We start from the raw sequence: 25,631 nt of genomic DNA on the forward strand, positions 1-25,631 counted from the left end.
ACTTTAGTTGTAATAATAAATCCTCAGTATTACCTATGAATAAGTTGCAGAAACAACATGAAAAGTATTAAATTCAGAAAAAATTCAATAAAAAATATAATTCTTTTTTTTTAATATTTATTTTTCAGGATGTGATAACTGTAAACCTGGAGACGAAGTAAATGCATATACATCTATAAATTTTACTTGCAAAGATGGATATAAATTTGAAAGAGATAAAAAATTTATTGAAGCTAAATGTGAAGCATCACAATGGGTACCAGAAATACCAACTTGCAAAAAAATAGATATTATACCAAGAAGTAAGGAAAATAAACATAACTAAAATATATCAAGAAAAGGCTTATCTTTTGCATAAAATTAAACAAATAAATTACTAGATTGAGAACTTTAACTGGTACTTAATCATAAATAAAAAAGTCCAGTAATTTAAAATTTGGTCCAAATTGCTATTAAAAATTAGAGATTTTGTATAAATATCCACTTATAAATAGAACTGTTTTTGTGTTAAAATAATAGATAGTTATTTTATTTTGATTCTTTCTTTAAGTGAAAATATTTGGCAGATGAGTACAACAAAACTGTTTGAGAGCATTACATAAAATACAAATCAACCCAAAGAATTAGCAAAAAACCAGACTGATAATTAATAGTACAAATAAATTTTGAATTTACCAAATTTACAACTTGCAATAAAGTTTACAGTTACTTTAATCATTTCATATTCACTCATAAAAATTTAATATAAAGTATAGGCTCTCAATATTACTTTGTTTTGTAATTTCATATTTTGAAGTAAATATTGATGAGAAGTAAATAGATAATTTAATAAAAAAACACTTTTTTCAGCTGATATTTTGTTATTAGACTGTAGTGCCTCAGCTTCTAGATTGGTTAAGAAGCAGTGATACCACCAAAAGACACTTTCCCTATATGTTCGACATTCTCAGCAGAACAGACTTAGCAGACATTAAAAATCTAAAAGGTGAAAGAAGAAATCACGGCTAAAGAAACAGGAATGATAAAAAATTACCAAGGATGAAGGTTAATAATCTGGCCCAGAGTAAAAACACAAATTTCCTCAAGGAAATGCATAAATTCCATGATTTTTTTAACCAGGATAGATGCAGTACAATCACAACATCATTGTGAGTGTACCAGCTTAAATATATCTTGTAACAAAAATTAATTCTCTCCAGAAATTAAAACACAACCTTAGAACAAATATAGAATTTCAAAGGTAACAATCTAATCCACCCACTTAATTGTGTGAAAATATTTACCTAAATTATAAATTTTTCAGCCAGACACCATCTGCAAGGTTATTTCTAAATAATTTATTTTTTTAACAATTTTATTGTTTTATAAAAAAATTTATTCTACTTAAATTTTATAAAAATTGCAGTAATTTTCATAATTCTTAAATTGATATTATAAACATGGTTTATATGAATAGGGCCCAAATTTATCTATTTCACAGGTCACATTAAAATTAGGATCTTCGTATAATTTAGTAAAAACACTTACAAAAAATTATAGTTTCTAAGAAATGTAAAATTTAAATCAAATAGTATCATTAAAAATGGAACTGACTTAAAGTTAGGTTTCACTGTAATATTCTAAACAATAAATAACAGAAAATTAAAATATTTTTAATAAAAATTATTAAAAAAAAATTAATATTCTTTCATTTAACACAAAACTATAAAATTGTTACAGGTTTTCCAGTTAGAAAAAGAGGAACATGCCCTCCAATTATACGACCTTATGGTACAAATGTAACATGCACAAGAAAACCAAATTATGTAGTGGAATGTAACAGACCAGCATTGACAGGAACAGAAGCTTTATTTTCATGTCAGCCATACTACGCAATTAAAAAATCACAAACAGCAGTTTGCACAAAGACTGGAAGATGGACTGAAGATATTTTCTGTGAACCAAGTACAAAACTGATTATATTATTTTAACCGTATTTTAATTAATTTTAATATAAAGAAATAAGTAACAAGTGGTTTATTATAGTTTATAGTTGACAGCTCACTTGTACAAATAATTACAACTCCACCTATTCTAGTTACTTAAATAGAGAATGCTGTGGCCAACTATTCATAATCATCTCCAGTGACAACTATCCTTCAACTAATTCTCTCACTCTACCTCATCTCTTTTGCAGGTTCGAATCATAATTCCTTAAGTTCATTCCACAATTTCCAGCTGAAACAGTGTTCGTCTAGCCAGGAATCTAGTCAACTTGGAATTACTTAAGATCTGTTAATTGCTTAATCTGGTTATTCCATTCATAAAACTGTTTTTCCACATTTTATATGTTCTTAACCCAAATCACCAAAATATTATTTTGGCGGTCAAATTATTTACAAATATAATATGATTCATTTCTCTTTTCCAGTTCTTCATTGTTATATTTACTTCTCTGGACATATTTTTCTTTACATTAAAGGAATCTGGTGTCAATTACTCCTTGATTTTGAAAGTTCTTAACTTCAAATTATCAGCAGTGGTCCTTATCCTGCACTGATTTACTCAATTAAGTTTTTACAAATACTATATTCCTAGTTCTATTCTGCATCTTTGAAGCTTAACTAAACAGCCATCTTTCAACCAGCTTGTATACTTTTTCTTTATCTTTGAAAACAGTTAGATATTTTTCTATCTCTTTTTAAATAGCTGCAGAACAGAAAGAATTAGAACAATTATGCTCCTTTCATCATTGAAATCATTGTTTCCTCAATCTTTTTCATCAATTTAGCTTAGACAATGGTTTTAAAGATTTTTACATGCTGACTCAAAAACAGAATATATCTCAATTTTACATAATTTTTTGAAAATTTGTATTATTTCCTTCCCCAGATTATTTGGCACTTCTTGCTTTTCTATATTCTTTTGATGATATAACACACTCACCACAATCCTAATGGATGTTACACCCTTAAGATGTCCAGTTATTTCAAATACTCCTTCTGTTTTACCATTTCATTGCCTTCATAATTATAATTTAATCTGTACGTAACAGCTGTTATTCAGTTCCATGAGTTTCTTCAATATATTTCACCCTTAATAAATTACATTTTACTATTACAAGAAAAGACACACATTTCTAATGGTGGAAATTTAAATTACTGTACGTCAGAAATTAGTTTTTCACTAATAAGAATAACTGATATTTAACAAAAATGTTATTCATCCAAGTTTTTGATTAATGAATATAAACACTAGCCGGAACAAAACAAAATGATTTTTTGTTAGAATTTTCCTGAAAACTTAATCCACTATTTTAATAATGGGCATTAATTTACCATACATTAACAAATTGATGAGTTGAACAGAATCCAAAATTACAATTTTGTTCAAATATACTGCAATAAAATCATTGCCTCATACACTAACAGATACCAAAATAATGTAATGGATTACACATCAAACTTTGTTCAAACAATGAAAATAAAAAAAAAGTAGAATTTTTTATAGTTAATATTAAGGCTTAGTTAAATAAAAGTTGGCCAGAAGAATTTAACAATTTTTAAAATGCAATTGATAAAAGCAAATTTACTACATAAGATGCCATTTCAGTACTTAGAAGAACTGGACATGTAAATATAAAGTAATTGTGATGATGACATATCTTAAATCAATTGAACACTTATAATTACACAGCATTTATTATAGAGTCATTTTAAATAGTCAATATCAAAGAGTTGTCTTGAACCAACTTTTATAAGTTTTGCAAATATGGATCTGTCAATCAACTGTTTTAGTAATAAAAAAGAAGCCATCAGATGTAGAGCACACTCTAAGCATCCCACCAAACAGAAAGTAAGGCAGTACTTAACAGAAAGTTGAGAAAGTATAGCAAGAAATTTAAAAAAATATGTTATAGCAATTTTTATTGTTATTTTTTTTTTGTAGCAAGAAAAATTCTATAAAAAAAAAGTTTAATCTTTAATTCATTTAAAATAGTAGTGGTACAAGAGCATGATTGCCAAATCATCCAAGTTAATTGTTCATAAAGTATTTCCAGCTGATACATTCCACAGCCAACAAATCCTCCAAACAGTTGGGATATTCTTTTCATTCTGACTGACTTTAAGACCAGGCAAAATCTTGGAAATAATAAAAATTGCCAATAAAACAAAATATATTACCACTATACCAAATAATCAGTAATTCAAAATCTACTAGACAAGAATCATACAAAGTGAAGTGTTTAAATAATGCAGATGAAGTAGTTTTTTTACCAGCATTTTGTTTTCTACCGATTTCTAAAAGAGAAATATGATTTACCCATTCCATTCATATAATTAATTAAACCATTTTTTAAGTACATAAACCTTTAATGCTTAATTTTATTTTTCTTAACTGAATCTCAAACTAATTCTGAGAATCTTCTTTCAAAATTTGTAATAAGAATCATTCTACTTAAAACTTTTTCAGTACATCAAAATTGTTTCTATAGTATTACTATTTCAAAAGTACTCGTACTTAACCTTTATGAAATTAAATAAAAGTCAACTATTGTAATAGTAAAACAACTGAAATTTTTATAATAATGATAAAATGGATAAAAAGAAATATTGTACGATTACGGTGAGTATTAGGAAAAATAACAGAAAAATACATAAAGTACAGGAAACATAATAAAGAAAATAAAAAGAAACAAAATGATGATAAATTAAAAATCGGAAAAGAAGAAAAAACCTCAATTTTTTTTAATGATAAGTGGGATCTACAACTTATTTACTAATCTTATTTTCACTAATTTTAGGTTGCTATCAATCTAATGTAGTTCCATTAGTTGTACATGGAATGCCAATACGAACACCAACTGATCGAAAAATATTTCCATGGGTGGCAGGATTATATGCGTTAGAAAAGAATAAATGGGAGTACAGATGTGGTGCTTCTTTAATTACAGACAATGTAATAATTACAGGTAAACGTTTTAATTTATACCAATAAAGTACTTTTATTTGTATGAACTTAAAAAGACAGTTAGACTGTTAGCATGATCGCTGATATTTTATTAGATGAAACTCTTAAAAGTTAATTATCCTATGAAATTTTTAAACGATCTGTACATTTTTCCATTAATTCATTATCGGTGCACAACTCTACTACTTGGTGATCCTAGTTATGTTTCAGCAACCAATATGGACACTAACTTCAACAGTGAATTGTTTTACTGAAGTGTGTCTTTTGTCTGACAATATATTAAAGATAAGATGAATCTTTACCAATAAATCAATTAACAATTAAGTAACTCACAACTTAGTCTGTAAAGTGAATACATTACGCATTTATATAAGTAAAATCCATAAAATGTTTAAACTAGTTTTAGTATTGTTGTTTTGTTATTTTTTTATTGATTTTTTTTAATTCTTACTCAAGCTGACTATAAACATTGAGATAATACAATTGTTAAATACTTTCAATAGATTTTTAACAAAACATTGCAGAAACTTTAAGCAAGATGAATTCTGCAAATTTATGGATTTATTTTAATTGAGTAAAGGCGGTGTATATGATACATTGCTTAATAACAAAAAGGGAATCAATTATACAATAAGTATAAATTATTAGCAAAACGTTTACTCTTTGTAATACAGTTCAATAAACAAAGTGAGCAAAGTGAAGGTATCATTTGTGAAGTGAATATCACATGCATATTGTTGACACTGACATACTGATGTACAAAATTATACTCAGTTTGGTGAAGAAGGCAATTAAAAACTCTTTGCTCCACACTTTCTCTGGTAAACCTGCTATAGTATGCTCAATTACTTGAAAATAGTATTCTCATATGCTTAATTTGCTTAATTTAAAAACTTAATGCTCATGTAATAATTATATACAATAATTATTAACTCAGTATAATTATTATTATCAGTATATTGAGCATAATATAGACAATCAGCATAATACAGTATGCTCATTTACTTGAAAATGTCTATAGAACTGACTGTGTCTCACATCAGGTCACCTTTAACTATTTGATTAGGATATTTAACAAACAAAATTAAATAATCAATATTAAAAGTAATCAGTTAACCCAATCAGCAATATATATTTCAGCTACATTTATGTTATTATTACCCAGAAAATTAATTCTCATGATTACAATATTATAATAACAAGTTGTAGCAATTCAAAAAGAAATTACTTTTACTGATTTGCTTTTTACAAAAAAATTACACTTAACCTACCATTATCTCATTTACAAGATCTATTACCACTGCATATACAAATTTAACAATTACTAATTACAATAGACTATTTAATTAAATAGTTAAAAATTAATTTTACAACTTGGTAGAAATAGAATTTGTTTGACATATATAACTGTTGCAAAACTGTAACAAGTAAACATATACATTGTAACATTCCTACAGTTATAAAAAAAATCAAATAAAAAGGAAAATATAACAACTAACATGAATCAATAAAGGGCACAATTACAAGATACCTTAGTTTTCCAAGTTCATTATTTTTCTTGACAAGCTACAATGATTAGAGAAAAAATCAATTATGAGGGAGATAAAAAGAACAAACAGAATATTATTACACTGAAGATAAAACAAATTGTGAAATAGTTACATGTGCATGTGCACTCACATACAGACAGACACACATGCACACAAAATACAAAGAGAGAAATTAAAAAATAACTACCATCAGAGCTAGCAAAATATAAAACCTTAACAGATACCGTTTGCACTGGTACAAGTGTTAAATCATTATGTATATATGTATATATATATATATATATATATATATATAACATATAAAACCACCCAAAAACACTCTAAATTATCAAGCTTAATATATACAATAAGCTTTTCAAATCCATGAATAAAAAACTGGTAACATAATTTTTAAAAATAATGTGTAAAATCTGAGTGAGAACACTCAGATTTTACATGTAAGGATGATAACACATAATCTGATATATTATTTTATAACTGATGATGAATCCATCGATTTGAATAACTTACTACAAAAAGTGATTAAGTTTGTTATATTGATGTGTTCATACACAGTTTTAATAACTACTGTTATAATGATAAATTAAATTTTAACCTGCTCTAACCCAAAAGTTAAGAAACATCAGGCTTGTACATTAACATTCTTCTAAAATCATTGCTAATTTAGTGAAAATTTTTTTCAGCTGCTCACTGTGTGTGGAAAGAAACTTCTAGCAATTTGAAAGCGGTTTTGGGTAAAGTATATAGAGACTATTACAGATATGAACCAGAACAACAAAACTTCCATGTAAGTAATTATAATGCAAATTCACTGATACAGATTAACATTGTTTAAGTTTGTGATAATATGATTTTGAAATCTAGAGTTACAGAGCATAATCCCAAATAGTACAATCAGAAATTATGAAGTGATAGAAAAACTTTAACTACCTCAAATAGAATGAGTATTAAGAAATATTACTTTTCATCAAAGGGTATCAAACTTCAATATACATTTATACATTGCTCAGAAAATTCTTTCATTTCATACAAAAGTGAAGAAAGATTAAGCCAACCTACAGTGATTTGTGTCCTGTTTAAATATGTTAAATATCACACAAGAATAGCTTAAATGATTCCAGTAAAATCTGCTGAAAATTAAATTTCAATTTAACTAGATGACATATTTTTCACGATGAGGTAATCTCAACTTTTGTTAATCTTACATATTGAATTAATATTACCAAAAAATAATAACCCTATAAAATTTGTGAAACTTTTGCAAGAAACATTTAGAACTACTGTTTTTATTATGTATTTGCTTAGGATTTATTTAGACAAATGATGTCAGGGACCAGTAAATAACAAATTTAATTTGACTTTAGCAGAGATAACTTAAATAAGGTTTCTAGTAATTCTTCATAACTTGTTGGAACTTTGAAAACTTTCTAATCTCTTACAGATTTTAAAAATATTAGAAATTAAACTGGATATCTATCAGGCTAAAATGAACAAATTTCAATTCTTATCTCAGCACTACATATTTGAGAATTACCAAGAAATTCAGCTTACTCTGGATAACAGCTACTCATTAAAGAATTTGACTGGTCGAATCATATGGTATTTTGGAAATCTCCTCATATCTCGTGCAGTTTTCTTGATTTGGAAACAGCAGTATTTCTCATTTATGTAATGAATTACCAGTAGTTTATTATATCCACAAACCATGCCAGAATGCATTGTTAATAACCACCAGACAACAGAATGATAATCAGGAAACAGGACTGGTGACACATTAAACAGAAGTGTAGAATAAGATGCACCACTTACGAATCACATAGTCATAACTATATAAATTATCTATATAATTATTATAACTATAACTATATCAATTATCAAGAAAAATAATAATAAATAAAAAATCAAACTCCAATCACTAATAGTTACTATCAGAACATATAAAAACTACAGTAGAATAGTGGTTCAAGTTTATTTTATGAAATATAACATGTTTTTAATATAATCAAGCTTGCAAACTTTTTATTTCCAAGTTCTTCGTATTTACTATGTAAAGGTTTTGGTCAAATTTAAATTAGATCATAATTAATACACTTAACTGTGAATATATGTACAGCTTTGTAATGCTAGCCTACAAGACCATCAAATATCACTGGAAGTTCTCCAAGCACAAGTAACATACTAATAATTTTTTGAACAATAGATATAGCTTATTTTAAACAGATTTTAACAAATTAAAATCTTCATTAAATTGAATTAATAATGTGAACATTTTAATTAAGCACTAAACTCAATTATTGATCACAACTGATTATACAGAAGGTTTAGCCAGGGCCAAAAATAATCTTACTGCTTTAGCAAATTGTATGCACTTTTACCTTAACAGGGACACAGAGTATTATTCACTGATGACTATTGAGAATGTACATTTGGTTTATCCCACTGCTTTTTTACGCATGATATTTTGTATTAAAATTATTTTTAACTACAGTTTATACAACAAATTAACAACAAAGTTGTATATAGCACCAAACCTGCAGTAATTCAGTGAGCGAAGATTAATACAGGGTCCAGCATATAAATCTGATGATTTTGTAGTAATTGTTATGGCACCACTGTCAATAAGAAGGCGGGAATGTTGTACATAGACAGGTCTATTCATGCTACTTCAGTAGCCAGTATTTCGTGGTCGGATGAACAACGAGCGTTTGTGATTGAAGCCTATTTTAAAAATAATGATTCTGTTATTGTAACACGGCGTTTTTCGTTATTTTGCAGACATTTCAATTTAAATCGACACGCGTCTGTTCCTAGTAGGAATACGATATTGTTGTGGGTAAAGAATTTTAGGAACACATTGTCTGCTTTAAAGATGAAACCAACAGGACGAAAACGGACTGTGAGAACGCCTGAAAACATTAACGCTGTAAGGTTAGCTGTTACGCGGTCTCCACGACGTTCAGCAGCGAGACATGCTGCTGCGCTAGCCATTTCTGATCGAAGTGTACGACGAATTCTTCATGCCGACCTGAAATTCCATCTGTATAAGATGATGTTAGTGCAGCAACTTAATGCAAATGATTGGGCGTTTCGTAAAGCAGCTTGCGAGGTCATCCTCGAAAATGTCCACTAGGATGACATTATTCTTTTAAGTGACGAGGCGCATTTTCATCTGCCAGGATTTGTGAATAAACAAAATTACCGTTATTGGGCTTCGCATAATCCACGGAAAATTCTTGAAAAACCACTTCACAGTCAATATATTACAGTGTGGTGTGCGGTTTCAAAGTTCGGCATAATCGGCCCACATTTTTTTTAAGAGTTAAATTGCAGAGTAACAGTAACATCGATACGTAAACATGTTGAATGAATTTCTGCGACCGAAACTGAATGACTTTCAAGGACATGAAATTTGGTTTCAACAGGATGGTGCCACAGCCCATACGGCGAGAATCGCAATGGATGTTTTGCGAGAAACCTTTCCTGGACGTTTGATTTCCCGATTTGGCAACATTCCTTGGCCAGCGCGTCCACCTGATCTGGCTGTGGGGGTATCTCAAACATAAAGTCTTCACTAGTCGACCACAGTCAATTGTAGAACTTAAGGAGGCCATTCAACGAGAAATTGAAGCAGTTCCACTACTGAGATTGAGCGAGCAATGCCAAATTTTAGAATGAAGCTAAGTGAGTGTGTGAGGAGTAATGGAAAACACTTGTACGACATAATATTCAAATAAAAAAAATCTATGTAAGTAATTCACTATAAATTGCAAAAATTGATCTTTAATTTGATATATTAAATGTTTTAATGGTACGAAACACAGTTTAACTATTATCCCTCAAAAATCGTCAGGTTTATATGCCGTACCTTGCACAAAGTTTTTTCCTAACTATTCCTAACCTTTGACTTCAACTGATGACACCCACGTTCAGAAAATCAACGATCTGGTGTGGTGCATGCAAATCACCGATTGACTGTCAGAGAACTTGCAGAAGAGGTTGGCATCTCAATTGGATCATGCCATGACATTTTGATTGAAAAACTGAACATGCATCGAGTTGCGGCAAAGTTTGTTTCTCGTTTGACGAATGAACATCGAGTAGACGTTTGTGGGTAACTTCTTGAACAAACCAATGACGATGAAACATTCAAAAAAAGGATCGTAACGAAAACTGAGTTTAAGGATACGACATTGAGACAAAAGTTAAATCATTGGCAATGAATTTCCAAAGGATCTCCACGCCCAAGAAAGGACTCAATGTCAAAGTGATGCTCTCTGTTTTTTTTCGATTTTAATTTGTGCATCTTGAATTCTTGCCTCAAGGTGAAACAGTGAACCGTGTGTACCATAAACACGTTTTACAACGGTTACGTGAAAAAATCCGCAAAAAGAGATCATAGTTGTGGCAAGACAACTCATGGTTCCTTCACCACGATAATGCTCCCGCAAACTCAACTTTGTCAATTCGTCAGTTTTTGCAAAAATCGGATGACTGTTGTCCCTCAGCCTCCCTAATCGCCATATTTGGCTCCTTGTGATTTTTTCTTATTTCCGAAATTAAAATCGGTGGTGAAAGGAAGCAGTTTTGAGGCTATTGAAGACATTAAAGCAAATTCGTCATGGACTTTAAAGGCTATTTCAAATGAAGCTACCCAGGACTGCTTCGCGAAGTGGAAACAATGCTGGGAAAAGTGTGTGAAAAGGGGAGGGGAGTACTTTGAAGGAGATGAGGATAAATAATCTGTAAAATAATAAGGATTAAAAATATAGTTTGGTACATTCTAAGATCTGAGATAAATACTTTAACAGTTAGATATTTTAGATAAAAAACCTACTGTAATTAGCTAGAGCTAATTACAGTATTGTATAATTTTTAAAGATACATTTTTTTTAATAACTCACTTTTAAATTACTTGGAATTGTTTCCAAATCTTTTACAGAAGATTATATGGTTCCATCAGTAAAGTACAAATGAAACTTCTACTGATGACACCAGTCTTTAAGTGTTTAAGAAACCTCTTTAGTAAGTGGTCAAACAGTATATCTGATAGTGTTTGCAGTAAATTTCACACTTTTTGCTTGTTGAGATCGTGGTTTTTATATGCTACCTGTACAATCTGCATGTTGTGATCCGTTATACAACAAAATTGAGGTACTTCACACAGCAAAATCACCTTACAGACCCCACCGAGTTGGTCTAGTGGTGAACGTGTCTTTCCAAATCAGCTGATTTGGAAGTCGAGTGTTCCAATGTTCAAGTCCTAGTAGAGGCAGTTTTATACAGATTTGAATACTAGATCGTGGATACCGGTGTTCTTTGGTGGTTGGGTTTTAATTAACCACACATCTCAAGAATGGTCGAACTGAGACTGTACACTTCATTTACACTCATACCTATCATCCTCTGAAGTAATACCTGAACGCTAATTCCTGGAGGTTAAACAGGAAAAAGAAAAAGAAATCACCTTAGAGAAACAGAAGAATATTAACAGAACACACCTAGTATCTAAAAGACACACTTGAATAACATGAAATTAAAAATCACTAAATTCAACCAAAATATACAAAAGTGTTATATAAAATAACAAAAATTAAATATATTATTTGCCTCGACCCTAAGGCAGTTTCTAAAAGGGAAGCGCTACTATAATAACATTATTTAGATATACTAATTTACATAGGGTTCATTGAGAAATTATTTAATTATATTAATGCTAGAGACAATAGAAAATATTTTTACTTCATTGAAGAATTCCTTTTGCTCTCCAATAAATAAGAAGCTGTCGCTTTATGATTACATTTCACTTTTGATTCACCTGGTATTTAGCACTGAGTAACCAGGAGATGGTATTAATATACAGTACTAATATACATATGGTAGTACTATATATATATGATACTAATATTGTACCTTATATACTACTCTATTCATAAAGGAAATATAATGTAGACTAAAAAATATTTCCAGAAAGCTAAATAAAAAATCAATTTCAAGTGAGTTAATTAAAAAAAAATAATATAAAAAACAAATTTTATCATGTTTAAGAACTCTTACAAGTTTTTAATATATACACAGTGTTCACTTTAAGTGGCAGCTAACTTTATTTTTTTTAAACAAAAACTTTTAATTTTTTTTGCTAATTTTTAATTGAAAACATATGCATAATATACTTTGAACCCAACACAAGAACATTGCAAATTTACTCTTTTTTTATTATTTTTATTCAAATGATTTATTTTTATATTAATTTTCTTAAAAAAAACAGTATTGACAAATACTGGTTGTTTATTCCAGTTTATAAAAACAAATTAATACTTTAATAAAATTAAAAAAAATAATTATGTATTTAATAGTATATATGATAATGAATTATATATTATAAATACAGAGTGGCCAGTAAGTCACCATACTCCTAAAGTTAACAAAAAATATGAGTTAGGATATGTGTTTAGAACATATTGTATTTTTGTTGAGATTGGTTGGCAACAATTTTTTACAATGTCACACACTCTGAATAAAGTACAGCTGTGCTAAAATGACTGACACAAGTAGCAATTAGTGATAAGTGTAGGGATTCATGAACGACAATATATGAATCAAACAATGAACCTAATTAGTGGTATGTTTCGGCAATGCTTTAATAAGATGACACCACGAAAAGCAAAAATGTTGGCTTGGGAAAATGTATTTGAATTAGGCAGTGTTAAAGATAAGCCACATAGTGGATGAAAGTTAACGCAGTTAGAAACATGTGCTGCTGTTACAGTTTCTAATGAACCATCCCCGATGAAATCAACTTTTAAATGATGAGATCAACTGTTCGTAAACTGTGGATGACAATGCAAGACCATATGAAAAAGGACTTGAAAGTTAGGCAATTTTGTTCAATGTTCATCAATGAACTGTCAGATGCAGACTTGGAACATCGTGCTGCAGTACACTGTGGAAAGGTACTTTTTACTGACGAATATGCTATCTATCGCAGCTCAGGTGCCAGAAATGTGTTATTTTGAGCGAAAGAAAATCCTTATTACACGACAGAGTTGGAAAGAAATCTACCACACATCATGGTATGGGATGGACAACTCATTTGTTTGATCCTTATTTTTTTGACGTGCCAGTAACTGCACAAACTTATTTGGAGGCATGGTTAATACCACAGCTTCAAGAGAAGGATCTCATGAAACGAGTGTGGTTGCACCAGGATGGAGCACCTGCACCTTTTGTTCTATCAGGTCGCACATTTCTGAATGAAAAATCTCCTGGATGTTGGATTGGCCGCAGTACTCCAGCATCACCAGCTCTGCTATCATGGCCACCTTGAAATCCTGATCTTACCACACAAGACAATTCATTATGCGGAATTATCAAACCACACGTAACTGCTTGTCACTACATCAAAAATGAAGAATTGTGTGATGCTGTGAGAGAGCCTTATATAATGTAACACCAGAAATACTCCGTCATATGTCACAGAGGACATGGCGACATATAGAATTGTGCATGTAACATGAAGGCAAACACACAGACCCACTGGACCATTAAAATTAATACTATGTATTAAGTGAAAAAATAAAATAATTCATTATTACATCACATTTTTCATTTATAACTTATTACTAATTTTAGTTCTATTTTTGGGGGTACATTGACTTCCCGGCCAATCTGTATGAATTATTCGTATATATTGAAAAATTTTATAAAAGTTATTTAAAAAATTAAAAAAATTGTTACATTGCAAACTATTTGTCTAAATTAGTTATTTTAATTATTTTATAACAAAAAAGTAAATTTGTAATACGTTTTTCAAACAACTGTTAATAAAATAATTGTTTTTAGCCAAATAAATTTATTTGCAACATTATATTTATTTTGTGAGGGTACATAGATTCAACTCGAGATTAGGTGTAGCTTCTGAATAGTTGCATTTAGGTAAAAATTCTAAGAATAAAAAAGTCTTTAAATTATATTTTCTAATGAAAACAGATAAAAAATTAGGAATTTCTATTTAAAAAAAAAAATTGTGACTATATTCAAAAATGGAAATGATTTGAAAATATAAATACCATATTTTTATTGTTCAGGTAAATATAAGTTAATTTTTTCAATTTAAAGTTTTTTGTAACGCTTTAAATTCCATTCGGATTTCTTCTGTTTGGATTCTTTTTCATTCCACCTTTTGGTAACAAATGCAGCCAAGATTAATGGTGGTCTTTAAGGGAAACCTTGACCAATGAAATTTCTTTATTTCATAGATTATAGTGGTGGCACAGTTAAGATGAACACCTCTGTGTGCATAGAATTTTAATATATTAATAGTGTAATTTTAACAATAGTTTTTCTTTAAAATTAGGTTAGGAAAATAAAAATGTTAAGTATATATCAAGATCGGAATGGGAATTATGGAAGTGATATTGCAGTTCTTATTCTACAAGTGAATATAAAGTTAACTGAAAAAATTCATCCTGCTTGTATAGCATGGGACACTGATACCTCAAATATTATAACTCCAGGAACCACTGGATTGGTCAGTTTATAAATTACTTTTACAATAATTAAGAACTTAAGTTATAAATATTTACAAGTAAAATAATAATAATAAACACTACTGTTAATAACTACAGTTGCTATAACAACTTAAAATTAATAAGAAAACTTTTCCTACATAATTATTAGAGAAATATAAATGATATATATATATAATCATAATTAAATAATGATAATTATAATAATAATAATAATAATAAATAATATATATATATATATATACATTATTTAAATCAGTGGGGATAGTCTCTTTGAATAGGGAGAATAACTAAGGAATCTAAGATACATGAATCATTATTCTACATATAAAAAGATAACGAGAAGTAATCAAAAATTATCTAAAACTATCCCAAAACATAGTGATAAAGCTTTCATTGTTTGAAGACAAAAATTCATTAGACCTTAATTAGTTTAATAAAGCAAAAATATGTTTTTTAAAACTCCAAAATTTTTTAAGTGTTTAAATGTACAAGTAGAAAAATGTCTCACTTTTCTCATGTTGAAGTTTATACATTTTTCTTAACAATCAATTACTAATGAAAATTAAGCAAAAAAATCTGATGTGGATACCACATGACTTCACTGTATGCCTATTAAATTACATACACACTTTTTTTAAATGAAAAGTACTAAAAATTTTATTTCAATGACAACTTCTTATTTTTTCATATTATTTTTTTATTGTTATTGAATTATTATTTATTGTAAACTTTTTTTACAATCAGAAGTTAATAATTATTATTAAATCAATATATTTAAATTAAAAAACAAAAAATTAAAAAAAAAGGAAATGAAGTTGGATTTGAACTGATGTGCCTTCAGGTCTTGCCTTATAAGTGCAAATATTTTATTAATTAAAATTTTATTTGGCTATAGCTTTGGAACCGATGAAAATAAGTACCACTTATGATATATTGTTGAAAGCTCTCAATGAGGGCTTACTACTGCAGTTAAGAAAAAGTCCAAAATCCAATATTTTTGGACACTTTTGGTCCATCAATTGCAATCACAGAGGTGCACAATAGGATGTTACAACAGTCCTAAATTCAAAATGTCAACATTGTACGGCTAATCGTTTTTTAGTTATGCAAGATACATACTTGCATGTACAAAAGTCATGCTGAAACTAGTCAAAATGGATTTAGGAATTGTCAAAATGAATATTTCCGTTGAAATCTGAAAACTAAAGTTTTTTGTGATCATACAAGGAAGTAAAATGGAAGTAATTAAATGAAAATCTCAGTAGTATCCAAGATGATTTTAAACAATAACCCCACATCCAGTAGTTACTGATATTGTTTTTCTAGTCTAAATTTAAATAGTCTCAGCCTTCTTTGCTCATTAATGAACAAAGAAATCAACTGAAAACCCTTGTTTATTTTTTGATTTATGGTTGGTTTTTTTAATAATCACAACTTCATCAATTAATAATTCAAAAATAAATACAAAAGAGATATCCCATACTGATTATATGAATCCAGTGGTATCAAAAAAGTAAATAAAAACAAAAGTATGAGGGAGGAATACAATTTAATGAAAGCTGAAAAATTGGATAAAATAAGAAAAAATAAAAAGGGTGGACAAATGAAGACATTGACAATAGATCATAGAAAGCAATCAGGTTTTTTCATTCAAAAGCTAAAAAACAAGCTGTAACATAAAACAAGCACTTAAAGAACACATTTTTAAAACAAACAGATATACAGAATATCACACAAAATTTATATTAAATTCTAAAACAATTAGATACAAACTTCCTTCCAATAGAATCCCTGATTCCAGCATTATAGCATAAATGTTTAATATAGTTTTTTAGAATACTCATAAACAACTAACACACCTAAAGAATAAAATATTACAAAATATATGTTTAAATATTACGACCCTCATCATATTGAAAACTGAATTCACAGCTCAATATTATCTTAAAAAAATTAATTTTCTTGACCACCATAACAAAAAATAGTTCAGAAATACAACTTTTTTAAAAATAAGTGTGTGTGCATGTACACAAACAATATATAATACAATTATTCACAATACTTAAAATCACCCAACCATATACTAATGCTTAGATTTCCGGAAGAATATATATACACCCTGATTCCCAGAAAGTGAATCATATATTATATTTATAATATATATAAATGTATATATAATATATATTGTGTGTGTGCACGCGCGCATGCACGTGTAATATATAAATACACACTATATTTATATGAATATATTTTTTAACCTCTGTCATCTGAATACTAAAGAATACCCGACAATATAAAATAAAATAATTAATATTATATTATTATTTATGTAATAAATAATTTCACAAAAATGGAACTTTTCAATACATTCATTATTGTATACCTTTACAGAATAAGTAAAAATAAGAACAAAAAGAATGATAAATAAAACAACTGATACATCATAGCATACAAAAATAAATTATAAATTATTTTTAAAGCTGGATAAGAAACACATTTTAGGAAAAAATAAACCATCAATAATTCAGAAATTATACTAACCAAAACACAATACCCCAGGAATGTAAAAGCTACTTTAACTGCCCAAAAATAAAATGAACAAATAGAAGCATTTTATAGTACAAATACATAAAATGAAATCATTAAAAACGTGTTTTTTATACATGCAAAAAATGAATCACTTCTTGACATCTGAACAATGTGCAATACAAAAAAAGATATTAATATATAATAATCTACTAAATAAACAGACATACTTTTTAAATCAGATGTACTTTATGACTATCCTAACTAAATATCAACAAAGCCACAAGCAGTACAATAGCAATAGTGTCACTGAATAAGGATACTATGGCAATTGAATATGCAATGATATGTACAAAAAATCTGTAAAATGTAAATGGTACAGTTTGTCATTAAAAAGTTAACAATTTTGCATAATCTTCACCACCAATCATCATGTATAACAATAGATTCAATAATATTTCTGTGAAAAATAAACATCCTTAATTAATTGGCCAATGAAACCATTTATAAACCCTTGTCAAGTTGGCAGGAGAACTACGAAATTTTGTTTAATAAAAATCATTAATGTTCATCATGTTATCTATGAGTTATATCTCGTACTTTATCACTGACTTTATTTTTTAAATATACTGAAAATTTACTAGCATTAAATCAATACAGAAGTACCATCTATACACTAAAATGCAATACATTGTATAAGGATATACTTATATTGTTTTCATATAATTTAACAAAAATACCTCAGCTTAAGAAAAAGAGCCTTATTATGCTTTTGTTGCTATTTTTAATAAATTACTGAACAATTAAAATATATCTTACCATCAATTTATTTAAAATACAATTAAAAGATTTTTTTACAGAATAATGTCATGATGAATTTTCAAATATTGCTGATAAATTTTAAAAAACCCTGAATTTTGTACATCTCTTTTAATGTGTACATAAATAGGTGCTTAAACAATTTTCATTACAGCCTTCTGAATTATTTTTATATCTAGTATTTTTTATTTACCTTAGTAGTATTTCACATGTTTACATTTTTAATAGTTAGTGTGGGCTTTAATCACATTTATTTTTTATTTAATAATTATGTATTGTGTGATGCTGCTCTGATCATGGTTTCCTTTGATTAATTCAGGTAAATCATTGGGATGTTCTATTTTTATCCATGAAGTAGCATACCTACTCATTCCTGAAGTGATCTACATAATGTACTATTATATACTGATCAGAATAAAAAAATTATTTATTTACTTGGAATAACTTGAATTAGAAGATATGTATTGGGGGATCAACTCATCATATCAAAATAGTGTTTTTTATTCACAGCTTTATTTTTTTGAAAAAATTGAATGATTACTAACATTACACTGAAATAGGAGAAGCATTTAGAATAGGTCAAATAGAAGTCTCAAGATGTAATTTCTTTTTTATCTTACATTAGCACTCTCTTTATTAGAACAGACCTCTCAATTCTTGCAGAAATTACATCTTTATTAGTTATTTTATGTGGATCCAGCAACTTGTTATAAAGTTAAAAGATTCTTAAATCGTTTTAAAAAATTTGACTACAGAAACTTCTATTAATTTGAATTGTTTATTTTACAAATTTTTTAAGAGGTTCCACCAACTTAATAGTAATTCCTAAAAAAAATAAATAGACAGTTACACCAAGATGTTAACTACTATTTTAAGTTTCTTATTAATTTAGAATGATTTTTCATATAAATAATTTCTAAAATTTAAGTGATCAGAATGTTCTATTTTAACTCGTTTGAAATGACTTTCATATAATTAAGCACAGTAAACAAATTTACTTTACAGGTTGCCGGATGGGGTTTCACAGAAACTGACAAACCCAGTGAAGAACTTCGATATGCCAAAATTCCATTAGTAGACAGCTCAAAATGTATTAAAGATGAACCTTTAGAATTCAGAAAGTATGTTACATATACTTCATTCTGTGCAGGTTACACAAATGGTAAGCAAATTTCATGAATTTTTAATCAAGTAACAACTTTAAATTAACAGTTCTAAAACTTTAAAACATAAACATCTGATTGCTTTAAAATTACATTTGATTGTTGCTGAGCATTAGTTTATAGCAACTTCCAGATAGTGCATTATTTGGAATTGGACCAGAACATGTGTTTGACGTAAATTGGCTTGTCAAAATGAGTTCTGTTACTAATAATGAATTTTGGAAACAGTTGAAGACATATTTTTTAGAAACTCTTTATTACTATAACCCAAAAAATGACAAGAGAGGGGTCACAAAACTATCCAGTCATCCAACATCAGTCCATATGCCTGAAAACATAAATTTATGAATTAAACAACTAATGATATTAAAGAAAACTAAAAAATGTGAAATCATGTACCATTTTACCTGTATACTGATACTTTTGACTACTCAAACTTTGTTTCTAAAAATCTATTGTCCATTTTTGATTTATAATATGTGTGGCTCAGAGATGAAAGATCAAAGTTTCTGTATGACTTCTTTACTGTGTCAAATATACTGTAAATATTAGCATGCTTAGTCTACTTACATGTAGATTTTCAGCTCTACAAGTGATTCTAATACTAAGGGATTTATTGTATAATGAACATCATTACTCTTGTATACTGCAAATATGACTGTTACTTTTACCTTAGATACTTTACATACATGATTAACATAAGAAAAACTAAAGCCGATAACGTATATGCACTCCTGTCAATAAACAATTTACTACTGTCTCTACCCAGCTCAGGTTTATTAAGAAATTTTACAGGAATTTCTAAAAAATTACAAATGTATAGAGTTAAAAAGTAATATACACACTCAGTATTAACTTTTTTATAAGAAACTGGAACAAATTTATAATAAATTTTTTATCACATCTGAATATTTTCAACTGCCTGGTAATGTTAAGGCATGTATCAACTGTTTCAAAAAAAGATCACAAGAGCAACTGAAAGCACTCCAAAACATTATTAAAAAAATAAAGTGTAAATTTGGTTGAGTCTATTATTAAATAAGTAATATTGCACAAAAAGAAAGTTAATTAGTAGTTTAACAGTAGAATAATCTCCACTGCTGCCCATCATGAAGTTTGTATATTTCTAATCAGCAACATTTTATATTTCTATAATATTTCAGAATGAATTTAAACTTTAAAACTAGTTAGAATTTAAGAATAAATGGGATTGGCTACTAAAAAAAGCTAATTTTATCACCAAAGTATTTAACAATACAGTTTTTATTTTGTTTTTTTTTGCAGTGATAACAGCAATTAGATTTTACTGAATTTATTTAGTACTACACTTTAGTATTTGTGTAAGACTACAATACATGCTTCTGAAAATTTTACAATGTCAATTTCTCAGTTTCTCTGATCTACAGAACACAGCTATTTACTATAGCACTGCTTGATCAACAATTAATAGTTGAATTATGTTGATTAACTATGTTAATACTCAGTCTAACTAGATAACATAGAGACAGTACTGCAATTCATTGTACTCCAACCACATTCCCCATTAAAACTACCGCCATGGATGTAATTCTCTCCACCTTCTTGCATGTTTCTGTGAAATATACAGTGAATCCCCTCGTCCCAACAAGCCATACTCCTAAGTACTTGGCTCTTGTCGAGGGGTTCACATATTGCCCTCCAGCCTCACAGAGATCTGAGGAATCCTTCTTCGCCCAGTCATCTGTAGCATAGTTGTTTTATGCGGACACTTCTAGACCTATCACCTTTAACCAGTCCACCAGGTCAATAGCACCCTATTAGCCAACCACCTCACCTCCAAAACTGTCCTTGCTGTCACCACTACTGCTAGGTCATCTGCATAGGCTACATACTCAACACCAATACTGTGAGGCGCCCTCACAGTATATACTGTTTATCACCTCACCTCCCTCTTTGCAACTAGCACCAGTTGGGCTTCCTTGCAGCTTTATGGTATTCAATTCGCTTAAGAGGGCCTGGTTATATAAATACCAGTAGTGATGCTCTGACAAAACTCTTAGGATGTCCACTGGAACCCCATCCAGCCCAGAGCTCTTATGCAGCCTAAACTTCAATAACGCATATTCCAGTTCTTCCATTGTGATTCTACAAATCTCCCCTGCTACCAATTCCTTTCTTCTGATCCTTTACTACCAGTCAAATAATAGAAATTTCTAAAATAATACATGTTACCAGCTAAAAAAAATTTATTACATGTAAAATTATAATTAAGTAAGTTTTAATTAATTCAGTAATTTATTTTTAATATTTTAGGTACCAGTGTATGCAATGGTGACAGTGGAAGTGGTTTAATGTTTAATATAAATGGTACAATGTTTCTTGAAGGAATTGTAAGCATCAGCCCTCGTCGAACAAACGGATTTTTATGTGAACCTAGGCTTTTCACAGTTTTTACAAAGGTAAATGTACAAGAATTATAATAAATTAAATACTCTAATTTTTTTTTGAAAATTAATATTTTAATGAACCGGAATTTTTAATTTTTTTTAAATTACAAATATTGTTACATATGAATCAATATTTTGAACTTTTCTTTTTCTGGTATGCTAATAAACAGGAAGATGATTTGGAAGACAGCTGGTAGGCAAATGACCTTAATATAAACAGTATACCTCATTATTGTTGCCACATTGTTTTCTTTGATTTTAGGAATCTACCAAAAAATGTTTTTTTCTTTAGAACTGGGAATAGGATGTTTATACTTGGTCAGTTTATTTAGCTTACAGAGAAGAGTACTTTTCTAAATTTTTAGAATTACATTTACTGCAACCCATAACATATGGGTTGGGATGAAAAAAGTGTCTAGTGCCTTGTGTATGGGTACACAAAAAAAATACATCTTGTAGAATTTTTGCTACAAATTGTTTAAACAAAAAATCATCATTTTAATCTCAACCCCTTCTCATACGTGTATATACAAGAAGATTGTAACATGCATCTTAACAAATATTTTCTGTATAATATTAAAAAAAATCATGCAGTAATCTCAATTACAACTAAAGTTATGATTTTTTTAGAGGTTAACATAACAGAGAAATTAAAGTTTTCGCAAAACAGATTAAGATTGCCTAAGATAATCAGTTATAAAATGGTACCGCATGGTTTTAGCAATGTCCTATGAACTTCAATTCAAAGTGGCGTAACCTGTAGGATGAAATGTTAATTAAACAGAATAAAGAACGAGGTTTAAAGTGGCAAAAATTCATATTTCTATAATTTTTCATTCGTGAGATACAAGCTATTGAATTTCATATTTTACACGGAGAAAATACAAAATAATGCTATGAAAACAGGCTTATATTTCATTTAAATTTTGTGATCAAAACAGAACAGAACAGAAATAATCAGAGATCAGAACAGAAATAATTACACAGTTAAAAAGAGCATATTCAATAGAATAAAAATCACTAACCTAAAACTCATTGATCTACGCACACTCAATTTCTGTCAATCACTTGTTATGGAGACAAATATGCCTACTATGTCAATGCACCTAAAACAATATGCAGTAATTGAATTTTTAACAGTGGAAAAGGTGAATGCTAGTAACATTCACAGTCACCTAAAAGTCATTAATGGTGATGAAACCATTGTTCAAAGTAAAGCGAGTAAAATTTTATGCATCAGAAACTGGTAAAATGAATACTAAGAATAAACCATGCAGTGCTCGACCAGTTTCTGTCATTAATGAGAAGTACCTAAAGAAGGAAACAATGAACCAAAGAATAATTAACCCATAAATCTTCTGTTTAAGGTAGTTTACAGTCTTACTGCAGGACTAATCTGGGTATTAATAAAGCTAAAAGCTATTTATAACAAGCTGTGTTTTAAAACAGCAATATACATTTGAATATGAAAAAAAATGATGAGAAACACTTCCACCTCGTAGTAGCAAATACATTAAAAAATTAATGCCTTTAGATAAATTAAAATACCAATAATGAACATATATATATATATATATATATATGTGTGTGTGTGTGTGTGTGTGTGTGTGTGTAAACTATCTCCATTTAATGAATTTTTAATAAACAAAAATCCTTAATAAATGTATGTTAAGCAATATTTTAAATTAAATATCAATTCATAAAATTAAAATAACAATGATAGTAACTAATCTTGTCTTGCATGTACCCTGTAGACTCAAAGATAATATGGTTTTACAAACCAAATACAACTTACAAATGGTTAAATATACTGATCCTTAAGTAAATGATGAAGTAATAGAACGAGCTTGTTTGTATAAAAATTTGAATGCACTGGTCGAGTGGTTTTTTTTTTAATAAGCAATCAATGTCAAAGCACACAACAAAAAGCTCAAAAAACTAATGTTTGTTTTGCTTTCATTGTGATAATATAATTTTTAAAAATTGCAAAAATTAATACTCTAAAATCATCAATTTAGCATAAAATAATTTTTAAAAAACAGTATTTGTTTTGAAATCATGCCTCAAACTCGAGTGCAGACACTAATACCAGTTATGGCTATTTTCAGCACTAATTAATGGTTGAGGAGCCGTTTGGTTCGGCCTCCTACTCTGTATAAAATATAATTATATCTACTTACTGTATGTCCTTCTCCCCATAAAAAAAATTTATGTAATAATAGATAACTAGTGATAACAAATTATTGCAGATAAATTCATAGATAATAAAAATAACTTTGAAATGATCTGATTTTTATTACAGATATCACTATACAAACCATGGATAAAGAAAATTTTGCAAGAAATAAAGGAAAATGGAAAATAAAAAGCAACAATTTTTTATAAACTTAGGCAATGTAATAAATAAATAAAATATTGATGGTCCTTATGGTGGAAGTTTATACTTAAGCATACAGATATATTAGAGAGCACATCTGAATAGTAAATTGCACCAGTTTATTTCATGATATATTTTAATTAAGTAAATAAATACATAAATGTTTTGTTACTTGGTTGAGGGTGTGTTAAATAAAACTTTAAATATAAGTAAATAATTATACATTCAATTTTTTTCGTTAATTCTTACATTATAACCAAAATTGTTCATTAAATGAAAATATATTTAAAGTGAAAACAATCTAATAATTATTTACAGATTACTAAATAACAATGAGAATAGATTACTAGGTTTTACATATGCTGAGCTCTCTGAAAGCAATTAAGCAAGCACAGATTCAATTTATTTGTAATGTGCATATTTGTGTAAGAGCATATTTGGATCTACACAGGTGAGTACTTAGAAAGTAAAAAACTATTTGCAATTTTAATTTTTCAAAATTTTTTTAATTTTTTTTGGCCATATTTACTGTCTAAATAAATTATCATTAAAATAATAATTAGCTTGCCTGAGAAATAGTAAGGAATAATATAATGTAACATATTACGAACCCCCATTTTTTAAAAAACTGAATCATAATTGCAGAAAAACTTCCTCATCGCATCAATTTTAAATTCAGCAAGATTACAAAAAAGGTTCAACTTAGGACAATTCTACTATCAACATGGGATATGCCATTGTATTCAACAAATTTTCAAAAATTTTATTGCATCAATATTTTTGATTTTGATAACATTTGGTGTTCACTTTGTAGTGGCCAAAATTTTTTTTTATATTTAAAAAAAAGTTTTCATATATTATTTTCTTACTTGCCAGGATGTAAAAACAGCTATTTTGGTAACTTTTTTCATAAGCTGTTAAGATTCTTATTTTACATCACACAGAGGCAAAAAAGGACTTTCTGGAAAAGAGTAAAGATGTCAACTTAAGGTACTCAAAATTCATTTTGTTACATAACAAAATCTTGTAATGTTTACTGAAATTACATTTACAAATTATTATTATTTTTTTAATTTTGGGTTCAAAATAAATAATAAAGGGCTTAATATAATAGTCCTGTTTTTTACCTTTTAACATGGGCATAAATTTTTTATGCCCATGTCATAGAAATCAGCTGCCTGTGAAGACAAGTCTTCTACTGTTGTTTACACTTCTTCACTGGTGTCAAACTACTGACTGTAAAGAAACTCCGTCAGGTAGCAGAACAGGTGGTAATCACTCGGTGCAAGGGC

General features: G+C 28.5%; 1 protein-coding gene across 1 annotated transcript in view; it reads left to right on the plus strand.

Moving 5' to 3' along the window:
- The window catches only part of LOC142325846 (modular serine protease-like), a 49,987-nt gene extending 25,457 nt beyond the window's left edge, over positions 1-24,530 (plus strand). Inside the window, exons 5-12 of the mRNA XM_075367868.1 lie at positions 129-302; positions 1,720-1,944; positions 4,784-4,951; positions 7,184-7,287; positions 14,854-15,027; positions 19,379-19,535; positions 21,829-21,974; positions 24,265-24,530. Of these exons, the coding sequence (XP_075223983.1) occupies positions 129-302; positions 1,720-1,944; positions 4,784-4,951; positions 7,184-7,287; positions 14,854-15,027; positions 19,379-19,535; positions 21,829-21,974; positions 24,265-24,327 (1,211 nt within the window). The 3' untranslated portion in view covers positions 24,328-24,530. The remainder of the gene's footprint in view (positions 1-128; positions 303-1,719; positions 1,945-4,783; positions 4,952-7,183; positions 7,288-14,853; positions 15,028-19,378; positions 19,536-21,828; positions 21,975-24,264) is intronic.
- The last annotated feature ends 1,101 nt before the right edge of the window (positions 24,531-25,631 follow it).

The sequence above is a fragment of the Lycorma delicatula genome, chromosome 5, assembly GCF_047948215.1.
Source record: "Lycorma delicatula isolate Av1 chromosome 5, ASM4794821v1, whole genome shotgun sequence".
NCBI lineage: Eukaryota > Metazoa > Arthropoda > Insecta > Hemiptera > Fulgoridae > Lycorma > Lycorma delicatula.